Source organism: Phragmites australis, chromosome 8, assembly GCF_958298935.1.
Source record: "Phragmites australis chromosome 8, lpPhrAust1.1, whole genome shotgun sequence".
NCBI lineage: Eukaryota > Viridiplantae > Streptophyta > Magnoliopsida > Poales > Poaceae > Phragmites > Phragmites australis.
In genome coordinates this window covers 19674799-19692074 of record NC_084928.1, presented here as the reverse complement: position 1 = coordinate 19692074, position 17276 = coordinate 19674799, and the positions used below count along the sequence as shown (strand labels likewise).

The 17276-nt window shown below is 41.5% G+C and overlaps 1 protein-coding gene across 1 annotated transcript; it reads left to right on the top strand.

Moving 5' to 3' along the window:
• Positions 1-12291: 12291 nt before the first annotated feature.
• On the top strand, positions 12292-14345 carry LOC133926740 (L-type lectin-domain containing receptor kinase SIT2-like). Its single transcript, XM_062372799.1, has 2 exons — positions 12292-14082; positions 14184-14345. Exons 1-2 carry the CDS (start codon positions 12318-12320, stop codon positions 14195-14197), a joined length of 1779 nt encoding a protein of 592 aa, XP_062228783.1. The 5' UTR covers positions 12292-12317; the 3' UTR covers positions 14198-14345.
• Positions 14346-17276: the final 2931 nt, after the last annotated feature.

The following is a 17276-nucleotide window of genomic DNA, read 5'->3' as shown; positions in this document are numbered from 1 at the left end:
TCTTAAAGGACAAGGAATTGCCATCAGGCATCCTTGATGCTATACTAGGCTAGGATTGCCTTTTCCTCTGCATCTCTCCCCCCTCCGAAACATCGGGGCCCGAGAATGAGGGGGTACTATTGGGGGAAAAATAAACCAGCCTGGAGGATAATGGTTGAAGATTACCATTCAGGTCCCTCTGGAGCCTTGATCTCCGAACCCTTAGTTAAAGGCTCGACCTCCGAAGTCATCAGATCCCTTCATGGTACCCCTTTGTACCTGTGAAGCCTTCCCTTGGCTTAGCCAGCTCAGTCTCCCGAAGGCTCAACCTCCAAAAAACATGATCTCCCGAAGCCTCAGTCCCCTGAAGCTTTGGCCTCCTGAAGCCCCGACCTTCCAGAGTCCTGCTTCCCAAAGCTTTCACCTCCCAGTTCCATGACTCCCGAGGCCCCTGCCTCGGGCTGCTCAGGCTGTCTTTCTGATGGCTACAAGGTGAGTCAGCATGCCTTAGGAAAGATCTACCGGAAGGGGAGCACTGTTCATGCTTTGCCGGCAAGGAAGTGACCAACATTAAAAGCCTAGGCTAATGAACACCGCTTTAACACTCCGGTGTGATGGAGGCTATCCTAACACCCCTAACAGTACGGCGCCGGACAGCAATTGGTGACCAGCTCGCCGCACTCCAGGGGCAAGCACCACGATAGTTAGCACGGTGGATATTTATCTTCACCGATCGTGTAGAAAGTAGTTATCCAAGATAAGTCCCAGTAATTCAGTCAGATCCCAGATATTTGTACATTATGATAACTTGTACGCCAAACTACGCACAACCCTATAAATAGGGGGGCATGATCATCTAGGCAGAGGAGGATGAGCTAGATAGCAAAAAAGACACAAAAGTGAAAACACACCAAGTCACGTTGTGATATTCCTCCCAGAGCGATCCATTTTTTCTACCATCAATACTTTTGTGGTGTTCCTTCCTCTTAAACTTCGTCTCCAAGCTTGAGTCTCCTCCTTAGAAGAAACTCTCACCTTACTTGCTGGGGCAAGACAAACTCTTGCTCCAACAAATACTATTAATATTCCTTTAAATCATACAAGGTCCAATTACAAGAGCACGTGCACGATAATTAAACCACCAGGTGAACTCGTTCCTCATTGTTCATTCTTCCTTGGATGGATTACTACTAAATTATTGTGATGTTTTATTGCTTAGAAATAAGGGAGAAGCACCACAACCTTACCCAGACGTCACCCCTTGAAGGCCAAGTCTACTCGAACTCGAGGCTGAGCTCTAGTTGTGGTCGAGTCGCAGGATAACACGTCAGTAAAACGGGCATAACTCTCACATACGAAGTCCGTTTTAGGCAATCTTGGACATTCTGGAAAGGTTATGACGAGCCCTTTTTAATGGATATGAACTCTACCAAATATTCCTTATAGTTTAGTTAGATTCAAAGAAATAAGGTGTTGCATCACTGTTTTGGACCCTATTAGGTGTTGTAATCATGTCGGGGTCGAAGTCCAGGTTGTGCACGCCTCTTTCCATGGCTGCACAACCCTAGGTCAACCTTGTCATGTCCCCCCTATATATACACAATATCTGTCATAGTTTAGGTTTGGGTTTTGCTTAGATTATTCTATTTTGTACAGTTTTACCGCTTCTTCCATTTCAGGAAAATTTTGCTCTCAAGCACTTCATTGATAATTAGCAATATTTAGATTGCATCTACCTGTTCTTACTTGTGTTCTCGATTCTCTTGTAAGAAAAGACTTCTTAGCGAGGTCAATTACATCTTGGCACATTAGATAAATATGTAGTAGTGGTGTAGTCACTACTACAAAAAAAACCCTTCATTGCTGGCCCATAAAGGGATTTTACTGTCGGTTTTGGAGCTGATAGTGGGCAACGGGTAGTGATAGTTCCCGACTATCACTGCCTAGAGACCGGTTGTGAAGGGGTTATCACTGCCGGCTGAAAGATTCAGCCAGAAGTGATAGTCGACTATCACTGTCGGTTGAAGGCTTTAGTTGACAGTGATAGTTGGGTGCTGAATCGATCTTTTTGGGGCTCAAAAAATTGAAAAAAAATATATTTTTGCACCCGAGGAACCCCCACGCCCGTGTCGTTGCAAGTCACAAGTCACACGAATTTTCACGCGAAACACGCTCACGTGCGGTTCGTGGCACTCGAACTCGGAACCTCTCAGCACACGTGATACGTCTTTACCATCCCACCACGAGTCGGATGGGGACAAACTTTATATCAAAACTTTGTAGTTGAAAACTTTTCATTTGATGTCATTTAGATATCCAAATAATCTTTTGAAGTTTTAGACAGAAGATGTCAAAAGGATTGCATATGTTAATGGTTTTCAACTACAAAGTATTTGGATATAAAGTTTGATACTATCACTACCAGCTCATGGCTAGAGCCGGCAGTAATAGTGGATTTTGATTGCCGGTTCTTTTTCGAATGACCTTTTAGTGTCAATCCATGATACGAACTGAAAGTGATATTCCATTACTACTGGCTTGTAAGAAACAGGCAGTGATGGGCTAGCATATAAGCCTATTTTTGTAGTAGTGAGTGGTTGCAAGGGTTCTCAATCTATCTTGGTTAGAGCTTTTGGATCATCAACGTAGAAAATCCACCAATCGACTTATCATATTACCTTTGGAAGATCAGGCAAATGCGCATCATCTAGTGTGCTCAGTTGAATGTGCTCGCTCACGGACTGTCAACTACAATCCTCACATTCCAAGAATGTGATATAAATGGCTTTACATTTCATACGAGAGCACAAGATAATAAGAGCGCCAACCAAAATAGTGGTGTCCGTATAGATGCCTATGACTGCAATTGCAAAAGGGTGACCTACTATGGATTCATAGAGGAGATCTGGGAGCTCGACTATGGAGTGTTAAAGGTTCCTCTTTTCCTATACCAATGAGTCAGACTCCCAAGGGGCGTGAAGATCAATAAGTACGGTATGCCTACAGTGGACAAAAACTCATCAGATACAGAGAAGAACCATTTATATTTGCGAAAGATGTTATACAAATCTTCTATGTAAATGACCCAGACACGGCTAACAAAAGAGGAGCACCACATGGTTCTTCAAGGAAAAAGAAGGATTATCATAGTGGAGAATGTCATCGACGAGTAAGACTACAATCAATTCGATGCGCTACCTCCTTTTAGAGAGGACATCAACCTAGGTCTCATGGAAGACAACAACGGAGCTCCCTATGTACACCATGATCATAATGAAGGACGAATCATTAAGCCAGATTAAGTAGCTTTATTTGCATATTAATGAAGGATATGAATTATTATATATGAATTTGTTTTGGATTCAATTATACTTCATTTATGTTATAGAAGCTTCAATTTGTAGTTTATGGTGGAAGATGCCTTTATTATTGAGCATATTGATTTTTAATTTTTAATGAATTAGCAATAGCACAAGCACTATTGCTATGTATTACTATGTATTAATGAATGATATGAATTACAATATATTAATGAAGGTGTCTTTACTATTAATTTACATTAGTTATAGGTATGAGCATATTTATTTAAATTTTTAATGATTTAAAATATTTATCTATGAAATTAAGATATATAGGAAACTCCAATTATATTTTTAATTAACTAGCAAGCCCCAATAGCGAAATTTAGGTATGAACATATTTATTTTAAATTTTTATTGAATTAGAAAATTGAACCATGAAATTTAGCGATGTACAAAATTTAATTTTGATATATAGCAAGTTAAAAAAATGTATTAGGATTGAAGGTCAACAACATATTAATAAATATATATAGTACGAACTCAAGTGAATATACTTGAGTAGTGCAGTGGTTAGTTCATTCGGACTTTGGGCCACAGGTCGCGAGTTCGACGCTTGTGCTCAACACAAAATATTTTTGCTTCACTACATGGGGAAGGGGGGGTTTCACTATCAGTTGATGTAATGGGCCGATAGTGAATCACCCCTTCACTGCCGACACCGATTTGAGCGTGCGGTGAAGCCCCCTTCAGTGCCGAAGCATGCATTTGTGCCGGTGGTGAAACCCCCCATTCACTACCGGTACACACTTTGAGCCGGCAGTGAAGCCCCCCTATATAATCGAAGCATCGCATGCACCGTCCGAGACTTAGAAAATATTTCCACCCATCCTCAAGCACCGCCGTCTTCGCACTATCCTCACCCACGCCACTGGAGGACCACGATTCTAAGCCTTGCGTCCCCATCCTCCTTGATACCATCATCCTCTACCCCAACGCCATCACCATCGTTGTCCTCCTCCCCAACGCCGACCCTATCATCCTCCCCGATGTCGTCCCCTTCCTCCACCCCGACGCTATCCCCATCCCCCTCCTCAAGGACCATGAGGCTGTGCTGAGGAGACCAAGCGCTCTGTCCAAGTCTTCCTTGACGTCGTTGTCCTCCTCCCAGACACTGTCGCTGTCCTCCTCCCTGACATCATCCCCGTCCCCCTCCCTGAGGCCTTCGTCGAGGACTAGAAAGCATCCACATCGTCATTGAGGTAAGCCTCTCGATACTCCCCGTCCCCCTCCTCCCCCTCCATCCCTACCCTCCAGCAGGAGGCCGCGATGCACTGTGTTCGCCTGGTTTTACATCTAGGGACACAAAACGTGCATGAATGGTGATGCATAATCTCTGATCCTTAACTTTGATTATGAAAAATGGTTCTTGAAATAATGGCATAATAAAATTTAGACTTGCTGCTTGCTGACTGCTTGAATTAGTCAGCTAAAGATATGCCATCTTTGGTAGCAGGCCAAAATTCTGCACTTGCATTTTGTTTTATAAAATAGGTTCTCCAGATATGCTATCAAAATGCAACTACTTTGCATAGGTATTTGAAATTAAACCTTATAAGAAAAAATGCTGCCCTACTTTGCTCGATGATTGCTTATCTGTTGGTCCTTTTGTCCCTGTACACATGCTCGGTTAACAGATGGTACTCTACTTATGTCCTTAATCATGCTCCACTAAGATATATTTACCCTTATGATGGGATCCTGAGGGCTAGACCCTATTCCCTACTAATGTTGATGTTAAATAAGAACTGATGCTACTCTACTTAATCTATCCTGCTCGATGATGTGATCCTGAGGGTAAGAGCCTATCTTTGATAAAAAAATGATAAGGACAGATGCTGATCCTTCTCTCTGCTCTATTTCGGTGCCTTCGTGTTTACTGCTTTATTATGATTAGGGTTTAGTTGAAACCAGGTATTATGGTAGTCCAGTGATATTAGGCCCTTTACATTATTTTCTCTATGGTAGTCTTGTTATCGTTGTTGCTCCGGTTGCTGTCTTGTTGTTGCTGTTGCTCTGGTTGCTGGGTGTATTGTTAGGTTGCTGACCTTCTAATGTGTACCACAAGAGGTTTTGCCATTTTCTGGTGAATCCTTTACAGCCGCAGAACTATTGTATCACCTTCTATTTACTGCTCTATGATGATCAATTCGCTATTTACGGCCTTTAATCATTGGCTTTGCCCTTGCCTGGTTAGTGACGCAATAAGAATGTCTAGGGAGCATGACCTTTAGGGTCTTGGGGCCAACTATATCAATGTGTATAATCTGAGAGCAAATATAGTAGCCTATGATGATACGACTCGATGATGCTAGAAAATGGCTTTATTAGTTTCACATAATAGTAGTAGACGAAGGAGTTGTCCAAACTATGGTCAATGTCCTTCATCTTCCCTATTATGTGTGTCTAATAAGACCATTTGCTAGAGCCACTGAGGCCATTTTTTTTTTACTCTTATTATGTTTTGTATTAAAAATTACACTGTTTTCATACTTATTTTACTTTTTGCAAATGATAAAATTGGAGACCTATTACTTGCTATTCGACCGAAGCATAGCTCGACTCTGATGGTTTGGTACTGTCCATAGATGTGCACTACTAAACTTTCAAGGTCGAGCTTGCTTCGGCCCTTTACAGGTGTCTCCACATTCATGCTCCAAGTTTTTTGCAGGAAATTTGAATAGTATTGTATTATTTAATTATGTACTATGAGTGTTGTGTTATTTTTTATGCACTATGAATTGTAATTATGTAATCATGATATTTTCCTCTCTTTTAGCAAATGAGTTGTATTAGTTAATTACGTACCATGAGTTGTAATCATGTGATCACAATATTGTCCTCTTTTTTTAAGAGGGGGGGGGGGGGTGGAGTTGTATTATTTAATTACATTGAATGTAATCATAATATTGTAATTGTTTTGGCAAATATGTTGTATTATTCAATTATGTATTACGAGTCATGCACAGACACAAATGAATCACAATAATGTACTTTTTTTGTTAAATATGGTCATATTGTATCTCTCTGCATTCTATCTATCAACTCCCACCCGATTAATTACAAAATTTCGACAACCTCTTTCCCTCCCTCGTTGGCTTTCTCTCTATCTCCTTCCTTCCTTAGCACTCTATCTGTAGAATACTCAACCACTTGTCGCCATTGTATGCAGAACTCTCAGGAAGGGATGGCATCACTAACTACTCGTCGCCATCGTATGAAGAACACTCAGGAAGATGGCTCCTCCGATCCGGCTTAGGTGCAGGAAGGAGATGTGCCACCATCAAAAATTGAAGAAGGTAGCCCGAGCATCTACCTCAACATAGACCAAAGAGACGCCTGTGGAGGTGATGAGGTAATTCATAAGTAGATGAATGCATATATTGTACATATGATCGTATAAGATCTCAATACTTTTTTCGCTTATGTGTAGATGTCTGATGCTCCGGAGGGTTACGACAATGATGAATCCTAGGAGTGGCATCTTGTCCAAGGTCCCTCAAAGATGCCTAGGTAACGATTTGTCATCACAGTGGTCTCACCAGTTGGAGAGCCAACTGCACGAGAGAAAGTTCTAGGGTCATACAAGTCAGTTTGTGGGATAGTTGTTAAGGATCACATTCCCATCAACTATAAATTGTGGACTGGTGAACAAGCTGATCTGCACTTGGTTCCTAATTCAATCAAGAATGACATCTTGTGGCCCATCATATTAGGGAAGTTCGAATTCCCTGAAGAGACAGATATGGAAGTAGTTAAGTGCAAGGTGATAATGATCATGGGCCTTTTATTTAAGAATTAGAAGGGCACACTGAAAAGAACCTATATGCAGAGAGGTACAACACTAGATTTTAGCAAATGGCCACAACTGGAAGATCATTGGCAAGATTTTGCGTAGTACAGGTAGTTAGAAGAAGCTCAGAAGTTGAGTGAGGTGAACAAAGTAAATTCGAAGAAGAACCTTTACCCTAACAAAGTCAGCAGTCATGAGTACATGAGGAAAGAATGGCAGTGATAATAAGAGCTAGATGAACTGTGAGAGAGAAGTTTCATGTCTGAGACGGAGGGCAAGAGTGAACGATTAATGCGCTTCCTTCAAAGACTAGGAAGTGATGCAAACTCTTGCAAAAAGGCTTGCAGATGCCCACATGCAATCTAAACGGATAGGGACGAGCTCTTTCAAGCTAGATTGGGATAGGGAAGAGCTCACCTTTGCCCTAAGAAACAAGGAACATGATGGTCGCACATGAGGTGTTGGTGTGATAGGTTGGAAATATGGATTCCTAGGCGTTGTCGATAGTTACAAGAGTCGAAAGAGATCCCAAACAGAGAAAGATGTAGAACGAGAAGCAAAATGAGCTAGGATGATGGGCATGCTTGAAATTACGCTACATCATGAGAGGGAACAAACATACGCAAAAATAAGACAAACAATATAGCAAGCCATCAAGCGTGAATGGGGCGCCATTGTGAGCGAAAAAGAACAGCCGGTAGCGTCTCCTAATGTTGCGCACTCTAGCCCCAGTGGTCGTCTGAGTAGCTATGCATCCACAGGAGTTTCAGGAGCTGACTCCATCACAGATCTCGTGATCACATCACAACGCAGACACCATGTGAACTACACATTGGTGCTAAGAACATTACCATCAAGGTGGCTTCTAGCGTGAATTATCCCCATGGTGCCCACGAACTTTTGCATAGACTTCCGATACTGGAGGGCTACACTGTGATCGAAGTAGACAAGATAGTTGACCACTACTGTCATATTGAGTTTGACTACCCTGCAAAGGAGGGGGCAAACAGTATAGGAGAGAACGATCACACATTCATCGCGGGAGAGAAGGCCTACATAGTGTTTCCACCAGGGATAGCTTCAGAGAACCTCTACTCTCCACTACACTCGAGGTTGTCATTGCCTCATAGATCTCCATCTCCTTAGTGATCTCCTAGAAGAAGTCCACCTCCTCAGCCATCACCTCGAAGAAGTCCACCACTTAAGAAACCAATACAATCAAGAAGCCAGCCATCATCTCGAAAAACATGATCAGGTTCCGCAACATCCAAGAATACGACATCATCTAAGAAGTTGGTACCATCTAAGAAGTTGGTGGAACCCAAGGATGTCTATTCACTTAATCCTAAGGAAACCAAAAATATTGTGGATGCTAGTGTAACATCTCATTTTCATCCTCCATCACCTCCACCGAAGTCTGTTGTGCCAGAAGATAGTATGAACTTTTTCATGAATATAGCCAAAGTTAAACAGACAGGGGTGGCTTCAAGTAAGCCACCAACTGACTATGAACATGTCAGCAAGAAGCAGGACAAGAGTAAATTAGATCCAATCATTGACGATGCTCAAAGCATTGGGAACTTTCTGGCTACTTTTAGATTAATAGCAGAAGAACTAGCATGGCTTGTTGTGAGAAAGGAAATCCCAAAGTCTAATGTTACATGGCCATTTGAGTAGGGTAAATCTTTGGTCAAACCAGATATAGAAAAAACCTTACAACTCAAATGTGCTAATTACATCTATGGTACTTGGACTAGTCTAGGCACGATATAGAGACATTACATGTAAGATACACAGATGAATATTTTCTCAATGGGGACAACTACTTCTAGGTGAAGTTCAATTGCTTGCATGAAAATGTATAAGGAAGATACCCTCGATGTGGCCATAATCAGAGTGTGGACTCTGTAAATGACTTATGAATATAATTTATGTTATATGATCTTGTACCTTGAAATTTGTTCTCTTACCCTATAACTTTGAGTACGTGTTTGCGCGCCAGTGCGTTCTGCTTTTATGAGCAACTCGATTCTAGTACTAATTTGCTATGGTATGATATATTTCTGCAGTTTTCATTAAATTATCCTTTTCATGCACCCAGACTTGAGAAAGATTATTATCTTAGACTCATAAAAGAGACATAAGAAGACTTATAAAGACCTCATTGACATGCTAAATAGGAAAACTCGATCATTTAATCTTCTCATCAATTGCATCAAAGTTTAATTGGTATCCATATTCACGTACAGGGTGTACATAAGATATTGCAAAAAGATTCTTATCTACTTTCCATATAGGAAGCAGTATGATGTAAAAATCGACTTTTCGGCATGCATGAAATATTCATGTCTTGAATTTCCTACTAAATAAAAAGGTTCAATTTATTCCACTGACGAATCATTTCCTCTTGAAGTGTATGAGGCAGTTACTCGATAATAATCTCAGCAGGTTTTATGTTTTTACTTTCATGCACACATTCAGCAAAGACGGAGACGCTGTCAAATTTAATGATGTTGAGGTATGAAATTACATATCGATGTCTTCTTTTCAATTTCTATACATGTTCAAAGACTAGTTATTTCGATTCTTCAAACACAGGGCTTCAAACAACGGACAAATGCGATACAACCTGCAGAAATACATAACATTCAAGAACAGATCGTCTGATTCTTCATCGATCATGTTATCAACCCAAATGGTGAGTTTCATGAACTAATTGTGCTATCAACGCATGAGAGACCTTCACATGACACCATACCTTCTAGTAGAGAGTATACGATAAGGAAGAAGTCTACAAGGGGGTTTGACAGCATATATATCGCCAAATGAAACCATATTAATGAAGGATATTAATTACTATGTATTAATGAAAGACATGAATTACTATGTATTAATGAAAGTGTCTTTATTATTGATTTACATTAAATATATATCTCATTGTATGCATCTATTGTGAAGAAGAGACCGAGAGAGGAGAGAGAGGGAGGAGATAGAGAAGAGAGGACAAAGAGGGAGGATATAGAGAAGAGAGACAAAACACTACTGGCTCAAGTATTCAGCCAATAGCGATTCTATGGGTATCACTGTCGGCAGTGATACAGGGCATCATTTCAGACTCAAGTCTTGATCCGGCAGTGATAACATCCTTCACTGTCGGTCTCTTAAGCCGGCAGCTATAGTCGTTGACTATCACTACCCATTACCCAATGTCGACTCCAAAACTGACAGTGAAGGGGGTTTTGGAGCCGATAGTGATAGAGTTTTCTGTAGTAGTGGGACTTGCTGAGTACCTTCTATACTCATTCTTGTTGTCGTTCAGATGAGAAGATAGATGCTGATTTCGTGGGAAGCAAAGGAGCGGATGAGGAGTAGATTTAGCGATCACGTTCGCACCGGAGTTGCCTGTGGTTTTGCATTGTTATTTTACTGTGCTTTTGTTAGCCAGATGGCTAGATTTGTAATGTACTGTTTGGTCTAAAGATATTTTGTACTCATGTAACCATAATCTCATTATATACGATGTATGACTATGATTCCACAAATATTATACTATATGTACCCGCTACTTGATCTAGAAACTGATACATGAGCCATAAGAGATCTCGGAATGGAGGTCTTACATTAATTCTCTAATAATGTAAGACTGTAATAAAATGAGACTTAGATGGGTATGTAAAAACCCTCCTCACTGGCATGAGCTGAAAAATGTCATCCGTGTCTAATAACACGTGGCCGATCAATACCAGTTATTATCCTCACACGCAATAGTATTTTCTAACATGTAGGCATATTTATAATCGTACCTAGCTAATTTTCCCTAATATTTTTGAAAACTTGAATTATTTTATTAAGAAGAAGTTAGAGCCTTACAAACCAACGTACAAACGACCTTAAGCAAAGGCGCGACACATTTGACTAGAGAATTTTCTCTAATATATACGTGTGTGTTCTGAGCAGGCCCGTTAATTCCACACTTATTATGTGGGTATAATTTATATCTCGAATTTATGTCGCACCAAGCATCTTCAAGTAAAACTCGATGTCCAAAGTTGTGGACACTAGTAACTTCCTGCTCGAGCGGACATGTCTGATGTCTAATAAATAAAAAAATTTATGGTCCTCGTCCGGCCTCTGATTGATTATGTTTTTGACTTTTCAACTGGATCCACATCGTGTGATGTGTAAATTACTAATAATGAAAAAATGTTAGCATGTCACAACTGATTTTGTACGTATAAATGGTTGGAATTTACCATGTTATTTCGTGGTAGAAGTATACCATCTTTTTGTTTACTTTAAAAAGGATGCAAGTATTTTTTTTTCAAAAGTTACTATTTGCAATCTATTTGTCAAACAATTCAGGGCCCGCGATGTGAGGTGTTTTTGTTTTGCCAAAGTGATCATATTTTCTCTCGGTAGGACCCTCAGTTGAAAGCGAATTTATCATTTTTCAAGATGGTGACAATTGCCTGAGCTTAATTGCATCCTTAGGAAATAGTGATCAGCCGGACACGTATCTAAGGTTGGCCTAAAATGATATGGACATAACGCTCTTCCTGATTTGTTTGAAGAAGTTTAATTCACGAAAACACAAGACAGGTAATAACTGACTGAAAAAGTATGTAAAAGATTTCCAACTTTTTGTAGTAAGTGGAAACCTATTACATTTTGCATGTGTGTTACTTTAAAAATTCCCTTAAAAGTCATGGATGAATAACAGGTTACCATATGTGTGGTGGCGAAATCATATGCAAAATATGTTGAAGAGTCTATTGTCAAGTAAAGAACAGTATAACCATGTTATTAAAATATTTATGTACGTAAACTTGTCCTTTTATGTAGCAAATATAAGAATTTTCCCCAGAACAATGGGTTGCTAATTATATGTACTGGTTGCAATGACTATCTGTGCGAGGCTAAGCTCAAAAACTAATCAAAAGTCATGTAGACTAAAATGACGCGGATGTTGTTGAATCTCTCGCAAGCAGGCGTCATAGATGTGAAACCCATGGAGAGTGGAGACTGCCAACAGCTTCTTCCACGTCTTACCGTGGAAATCCACGAAGTTTCCTTGGTGAGCCGTAGATGCTCCGGCAGACCAAGTCGTACCTCTTGCAGAAAGTGGGTGTCCTGCCAGGCTATAAATATCCACATTGTGTGATCTCATAATACAAATCGACTCAGCCATGACTTGTGCTAGAATAATGAAGCTTGTTTTGTCCATCCTCCTCTTCCAAATTGTAGGCCTTAGATCAGCATTCAGTACCGGTAGTGCCCCTGAACAATTCGTCTACACTGGCTTCACCGGCAGCAACCTCACCCTAGATGGCGCAGCCAGAATCACGTCGACCGGCCTCATCGAGCTGACCAACGAGACGGCTCGGATCAAAGGCCACGCATTTTACCCATCTCCGCTGCGCTTCCGCCAGTCCCCCCATGGCACGGTGAAATCCTTCTCTCTCTCCTTTGTGTTCGGTATCCTTTCTTCATATGGCGACATAAGGGGCCATGGCTTTGCTTTCTTCATTGGCCCAAGCAATGATTTCTCTGCTGCTTTCCCAATCCAATTTCTGGGCCTTTTCAACGCTACAAACAATGGCAGTTTGAGCAACCACATCTTTGCAATTGAGCTCGACACCATCCAAAATACAGAGTTTGGGGACATTAACAACAATCATGTTGGCATCGACATTAACAGTCTCAACTCTTTGAACTCCTCTTCAGCTGGCATCTACAATGACAAGAATGGCACGTTCACAAACCTACCCCTCATTGGAGGTGGGCCAATCCAAACTTGGGTGGAGTATGATGGAAACACGACACAGATCAATGTGACCATAGCTCCTCTTGGCCTGGAAAAACCTGTGAGGCCACTCCTCTCTCTATCCTTCAACCTCTCAACAGTACTGACAGAGCAAGCATACATTGGCTTCTCATCTTCAACAGGCTTAAGCACAGGGCATCACTGTGTGCTTGGCTGGAGTTTTGGCATGAATAGTCCTGCTCCGATCATCAACTCAACTAAACTACCCAAACTACCTTATCTTGGTCCAAGGCCTCAATCTAAACTCTTAGAGATCCTTCTACCAATAGTATCTGCACTGTTGGTATTAGTTGCTGGTACTACAGTTGTTATACTCGTGAGGAGACATTTTAGGTATAAGGAGGTACGTGAAGATTGGGAAGTGGAGTATGGTCCACACCGATTCACTTACAAGGATTTATATCATGCCACCAAAGGATTTAATCACAAGCACTTGATAGGCGTAGGTGGGTTTGGAAGGGTGTACAAAGGAGTGCTTCCCACATCAAAATCAGAGGTTGCAATAAAGACGGTATCGTATAACTCTAAGCAGGGCATAAAACAATTCATCGCTGAAGTTGTAAGCATTGGGCATCTTCAACACCGTAATGTTGTGCAATTACTTGGGTATTGTAGGCGAAAAGGTGAATTACTTCTAGTGTATGACTATATGGTAAATGGAAGTCTTGACAAGTACTTGTATGGTGAAGAGGGCAAGACCACTTTAGATTGGGGACAAAGGTTTCAGATTATGAAAGACATTGCATCAGGCTTGCTCTACCTCCATGAGGAATGGGACAAAGTTGTGATCCATCGTGATGTCAAGCCAAACAATGTGCTTCTTGACAAAGAGATGAATGGACGACTAGGAGATTTTGGCCTCGCGAGGCTGTATGATCATGGCACCGACCCACAAACCACACATGTTGTTGGCACAATAGGATACCTAGCTCCAGAGCTCGTACACAGAGGCAAGGCAACCACTCTTACCGATGTATTTGCCTTGGGTGTCTTCATTCTTGAGGTTACCTGTGGAAAAAAGGCTATCAATGAAGACGCCCAAGGCAACCAGCTCATGTTGGTGGATTGGGTACTTCAGAATTGGCATAAAGATTCACTCCTTGATACAATGGATACCAAACTCCAAGGTAACTATGATATTGATGAGGCATGCCGTGCATTGAAGTTAGGACTTCTGTGCTCGCACCCATTTCCTAATGCAAGGCCGAACATGCGGCAAGTTTTGCAGTATCTCGATGGTGATGTGCCACTGCCAGAGCTACTGCCGGCACAGTTCAGCTTTCAAATGTTGGCCTTAATGAAGAATGAAGGTCGCCTCGACTCGTCCACAGTGTCATTGTACCCATCACCAACGACGATGAGCTTTGGTACAATATCTAACTTATCACTAGATGGAAGATAATGAAGTGTCTAGCTCCCTTCACTGCCTGCTTATCTCATTCCCTATGCACTTGTAGTCTGGGATAAGTATATTAGATGCCCTAAGGATGTACTAAATCCTACTAATATTCCTTGTAGGCTGGATACCGGTGAGAACTTCCACAAATCACTTCTTTTGTAAAAATATTTAATTAGTAGTGGAATATTGTACTCAAAATTGATGTTCTACAGAAGGAGTAATTAGGAAAATCGGATTGCTATTCAACGCTTCATGACAATTTTTTGTGATATCTATCTCTTTTTTTACATTTGGATGTACTTGAAGATATTACCACGTGCTCCTCCATTTTTAGTGACCGCCACTGCTTATAGCGAAGCTACCTTACCACCACTCGCCACTGCTACAGGTAGCGGATTCCTATGTCACTGCTACTTGCAGTGCAGCAACAGTGTAGGAGGGCCGGTGACAGCATATACATGTGGATTGGAAAAAAATGAATTCCAAACCTTTATGTTCTTATCCTGCTATTACCATGGTCAATCATAGTACGCACATACAACAATGTTTGCACCATATCCCTACACGAACATATGAAAGGGAGCACAACATTATATCAAATAACCATATATTATATCACATAAACATAAATAAGTTTTTACGACTAAGCTAGTATAACACAACCGCCGACTAGCCAAATACATAATTATGAGAGTACTTGCAACGAGATAATGCTGCCCATTTGGTATGCCCGGTGCATGGGAAACTGACTGACTGGGGTTGAAGCCTTAATTAGTTTCGTGGTATAATTCTCATCACCAATTCCATGGCATAACGAACCTATTCGATGGGTCTTAATCATTCTCAACCGGTACTCAGCATAGACTTAAATCATCATTATATATGCGAGGCCATCCTGACTTTTTTTTCATTTTGCATAAAGAGAGTACACTACTGCAGAAACTTCCTTCACTGTCGACTTCAAAACCATCTTCACTGCCGGTTTTGGAGTCGGCAGTGGACAATGGACAGTGATAGTTGTAGACTATCACTGCCGGCTCGGTGGGCCGGTAGTGAAGGGCCTTATCAATGCCGGCTCAAGGATTCAGCCGATAGTGATACCCAAGGCATCACTGCCGGCTCAAGGATTTAGCCGGCAGTGATACCCAAGGCATCATTGCCAGCTAAATCCTTCAGCTAGCAGTGATAAACCTGAAATCACTGCCGGCTGAAGGATTCAGCCGGCAGTGTTTTTGCCTCTCCTCCCTCCCCTCCCCCCTCTCTCTGTCCTTTCTGTACTCCCTCTCACTCCTCGGTCTTTCTGTCTCTCTCAATACATGCATACAATGACACATATATTTAATGTAAATCAATAATAAATGCACTTTCATTAATACATAGTAATGAACATATATTTCAAGTCATAGGCATCGACAAACACACATATGTACATAATAGTTCTCACAGGTCACCCCCTGAAAAGTCAGTCGAGTTTAGCCAGTCCAGTATCCCTCTACCTCTACCTCTTCCTCTCCCGGAATAAGGACCACATCTCCGCACTGTCGACTGTCAGCATGTGTACATCCGGGGATGTGGGGGGGTGGGGGCGATGGTGGTAGAGCATTGGACCCGGCCATGCCTGATCGACCACAGTGTCGCCTAAGCTCCAGGCTCACCGGTGTGTCAAAGACATCGAAGTCTGACGCCTGAAACAGCTCTACGATTTGAGCCTTCAACCTCCTCTGCAGCACACTGACAGACCACCCTCTCGTCCTCCTCCTGTTGGGCATGCTTACGGGACGTAGCTTCTTGCTCCTCTGCAGCGCACAGCTGACGGGCCAGCCTCTCATCCTCCTCCTGGGCACGCTTCCTGGCCGCTGCTTCTTGCTCCTCTTTCACATCATCGTTGAAAGGTCATCCCGTCAATACCAACTTCGCATCATACATAGTAATTTATATCATTCATTAATAAATAGTAATTAATGACATACATTAATATCGTGCATTGTCAAGCCCCTTGGTAACCTTCCTCCTTGTCGCATACTCTCTACTAGAAGGAATAGTGTCATCTGAAGATCTGTAATGCATGGACGGCATGATCGGTTTATGTAACTCACCGTTTGGGTTGATAATATATTCTAAGAAGAACTCGACAATCTGTTCTTTGAAGGGCATGTATTTCTGCAGGTTGTAACGCATTTGTGTGTAGTTTTGAGCGTGCATTTGAAGAATCGAAAGAATTAGTCCTTGAACACTTATAGAAATTGAAAAGAAGGTAACAATATGTTATTTCATACCTCAAGATCATTGAACCTGAATACGTGCATGTTAGTAACAACATAAAACGTGCAGAGATTGTTGCCGGCTGCCTGCCTCATACACTTCAAGAGGAAAGGATTCGTCAGTGGAATGAATTGAACCTTTTTATTCAGTAGGAAATGCAAGACATGAATATTCCCTATGTACCGAAAAGTCGGTTTTTACATCATATTACTTCCTGAATAGAAAGTAGATGATACTCTTTTTTCGGTATCTTGTGTACGCCCTGTACGTGAATATGAATACCAATTAAACTTAGATGCAATTGTTGAGAAGATCAAATGATCGAGTTAACCTGTTTAGCATGTCGATGAGGTGTTGGTAAGTCATCTGATCTCTGTTTTGTGAGTCCAAGACAATGATCTTCCTCAAGTCTGGGTAGATGACAAGGAGGATCCAATAAAAACTACAGAATATGTCACCATAGCAAATTAGTACTATAATCGAGTTGCCCATAAAATGAGGACGCCCTGGCACGCAAACACGTACTCATAATTGTAGGGTAAGAGTATGAATTTCTTGTATTGATGGTGAAGTAGACACTTCAATAAGTAGTCCTCGGTGAAGTTTGGATTCTCCCTTATAAGTTTCTGGTTCACAAGCCCAGGATCGATGAATCCTACT

Coding starts and splice junctions, on each gene's coding strand:
- LOC133926740 (XM_062372799.1), top strand. CDS start 12,318: ATGACTTGTGCTAGAATAATGAAGCTTGTTTTGTCCATCCTCCTCTTC.